The sequence below is a fragment of the Rutidosis leptorrhynchoides genome, chromosome 6 (genome assembly GCF_046630445.1).
Source record: "Rutidosis leptorrhynchoides isolate AG116_Rl617_1_P2 chromosome 6, CSIRO_AGI_Rlap_v1, whole genome shotgun sequence".
In the NCBI taxonomy this organism is placed as follows: Eukaryota; Viridiplantae; Streptophyta; class Magnoliopsida; order Asterales; family Asteraceae; genus Rutidosis; species Rutidosis leptorrhynchoides.
In genome coordinates, this window is record NC_092338.1 from 139,816,660 (window position 1) to 139,819,675 (window position 3,016).

The 3,016-nt window shown below is 34.3% G+C and overlaps 1 protein-coding gene across 1 annotated transcript; it reads right to left on the bottom strand.

The window, feature by feature from the left end:
• Positions 1-244: 244 nt before the first annotated feature.
• Positions 245-2,168, bottom strand: LOC139854108 (secreted RxLR effector protein 78-like). The gene is made up of 2 exons (XM_071843432.1): positions 1,729-2,168; positions 245-293 (listed from the first exon to the last, which is right to left on the bottom strand). Exons 1-2 carry the CDS (start codon positions 2,166-2,168, stop codon positions 245-247), a joined length of 489 nt encoding a protein of 162 aa, XP_071699533.1.
• Positions 2,169-3,016: the final 848 nt, after the last annotated feature.

Below are 3,016 nucleotides of genomic sequence, written 5' to 3' on the forward strand. Positions count from 1 at the left end.
AAGCCACACAACTAAAAGAAAACCACTCAAGCTCATGAGCAAAGAAGGTCGTCCTCAGCCATAATGACCCCAGGATGCACCGAACGATACGAGACACACACACACCCACACACCCACCACACACACACGCACCCATCTATACACACCCCCATACACACACACACACACACACCCCCAATAAAACATAAACCTATATACAAATCAGCATACAACCGTACATAAACATACCTGCAAGAACACGTACCTACGTACATACAAACACCAACAAAACAAGCAAAAACATACATACAAACCTGGAAAAAAAAAAAAAAAAAAACAGCCTAGCAAAACTACATAATCAAAACCTACAATTCTTCAAAAAACAGAAAACCTACAAACATAGACATAAAAAACCTACACTACAAAACTTACATACATACCTCCCAAAAACAAACGTACAAACCATGCATACATATCAACAAACAAACGTGCATACAAACACCAAAAAACAAAAACCTACTCGTCTACTAGTACTAGTAGATGTAAATAATAAAAAAAGGTAATGATAATGATACTAGTAATAATAGTAATAATTATAATAATAATACAAGTACAAGTAGTAGTAAAATAATAGTTAATAGTAATAGTAATAAACATAATAATAATAGTAATAATTATAATAAAAATTAATAATACTAATAATAATAATAATACTAATAATAATAGTAATAATAATAATAATAATAATAATAGTTTTAGTAAAAGTACAGTAATAGTATTGCTAAGAGTATAGTAGTAGTACAAATGATAATAATACTAATAGTAATAATAATAATAATAATAAACATAATAATAATAATAATACTAATAATAATAATAATAATAGTAATATTAGTAAAAGTATAGGAATAGTACAGAGTAGTAGTGATAAGAATAATACAAATAGTAATAGTAAAAATAATAATAATAATAGTAATAATAAAAATAATAATATTAATATTAATACTAATAATAATAATAATAATCCTAATAATAAAACTAGTAAAAAAAATAAAAAAAATAAAAAAAATAATAATAATAATAATAATAAAAGTAAAGTAACCCTACTCGACTATTCTAATTCTAGCCCTCCAAGCACCCCTATCAGAAGTCATGTCCTCGGTCAACGAAAGCTCCCTCATGTCGAGCCTTAGTCTATCCATCCACCTACGAGTAGGTCTACCCCTTCTCCTAACGCCAACGACCGTGAGTGCCTCGACTCTCCTAACCGGTGCAATACTTGGTCGCCTCATCACATGCCCAAACCATCGAAGTCGTTCTTCTCTTAGCTTGTCGATGATGCTACCGACCCCAAGGTCTTCCCTAAACACCCCATTTGGGATCATATCTAACATGGTTTTACCGCACGTCCACCTAAACATCCTCATTTCTGCCACTTCCATCCTTCTCTCTTGGGCCTTCGTCATTGGCCAACATTCCGATCCGTACAACATGGCAGGTCTAATTGCCACCTTGAAGAATTTCCCTTTCAATTTGAACGGTATCTTCTTGTCGCACAAGACCCCTTTCGCTGCTCTCCACTTCATCCAACCTACCTTAATACGATGAGTCACGTCCTAGTCTATCCTCCCTGATTTGTGGAGGACCGAACCTAGATATCTAAACGACTCTTGTGGTTGCAAGATCTGGTCCCCAATGCTGATATTCCCTCCAACATTTAGTTCATCCTCAGTCCTACTGAATTCACACCTTAGATATTCCATCTTTTGTCTACTGATCCGTAGCCCATTTTGTTCTAAGGCCTCCCTCCATCGTTCTAGTCTTCTATTAAGTTCATCCTTTTGTTCCGATACAAGCACGATATCATCGGCAAAAATCAGACACCAAGAAATGTTCTCTTGTATTCCTTGAGACAGCTCGTCGAGGATCAAAGCGAAAAGGAAAGGACTAAGGGCTGATCCCTGATGCAAGCCTACTTCTATCGAGAAATACTCTGTGTTTCCCACAGGCGTCCTAACACAGGACTTCGCCCCATCGTACATATCTATAATAACTCTAATATACTTACTTGGGATACCCCTAACATTAAGGGTCTTCCAAATTAGCTTTCGCGGTACGCTATCATAGGCCTTTTCTAAGTCTAAGAAGACCATCTCTAGACCCTTTTGTTTCTCCCTATACTTCTCCATAACTCTTCTTAAAATATGAATTGCCTCCATCGAAGAGCGCCCTGGCATGAAACTAAATTGGTTTTCTGAAACCGTAGTTTCGCGTCGAAGTCTAGTCTCAATCACTCTCTCCCAAAGCTTCATAGTATGACTAAGTAATTTTATGCCTCTATAATTACCGCAGATTTGGGCATCCCCTTTATTTTTGTAGATGGGGATAATCTCACTGAGTCTCCATTCCGTAGGCATTTTATAACTTCTAAGAATCTTATTGAAAAGACACGTCAACCACCTGACACCATCGTCGCCAAGGCACCGACACGCCTCTATTGGAATCTGGTCCGGTCCTACAGCTTTGTTTCTACCCATTTTTCGTAGTGCCGATCTTACTTCTCCCTGACTGATTCTCCTACAGAAGTTGTTGTTCCGGAATTGTCCTATTCCCAAGTCCTGTGTGTGACGACCCGGAAATTTTCGACCAAATTTAAACTTAATCTTTCTATGATCTCGATACGATAAGCAAAGTCTGTAATGTTGAAGTCTCAAAAACTTTGAACTATTTCATATATTCATTTAACCTTCGACTGTTCTCGACGATTCATGAGCAATTAATTATAAATAGATATGTGTGTATATATACATAACTATTATATATTACATGATTAATAAATTGTAATGTTAAAATATGTAACTACAAGTTAAAATGTAATTATGATAATTAACATTAATATTATTGTTACTACTTTTATTATTATAAATAATAATATCAATATTAGTATTATTAGTATTATTAATATTATTATCATTATTAATGATATAGTTATAAATACTACCATAAAAATAATTATAAATTATAAATTAGTTATAAT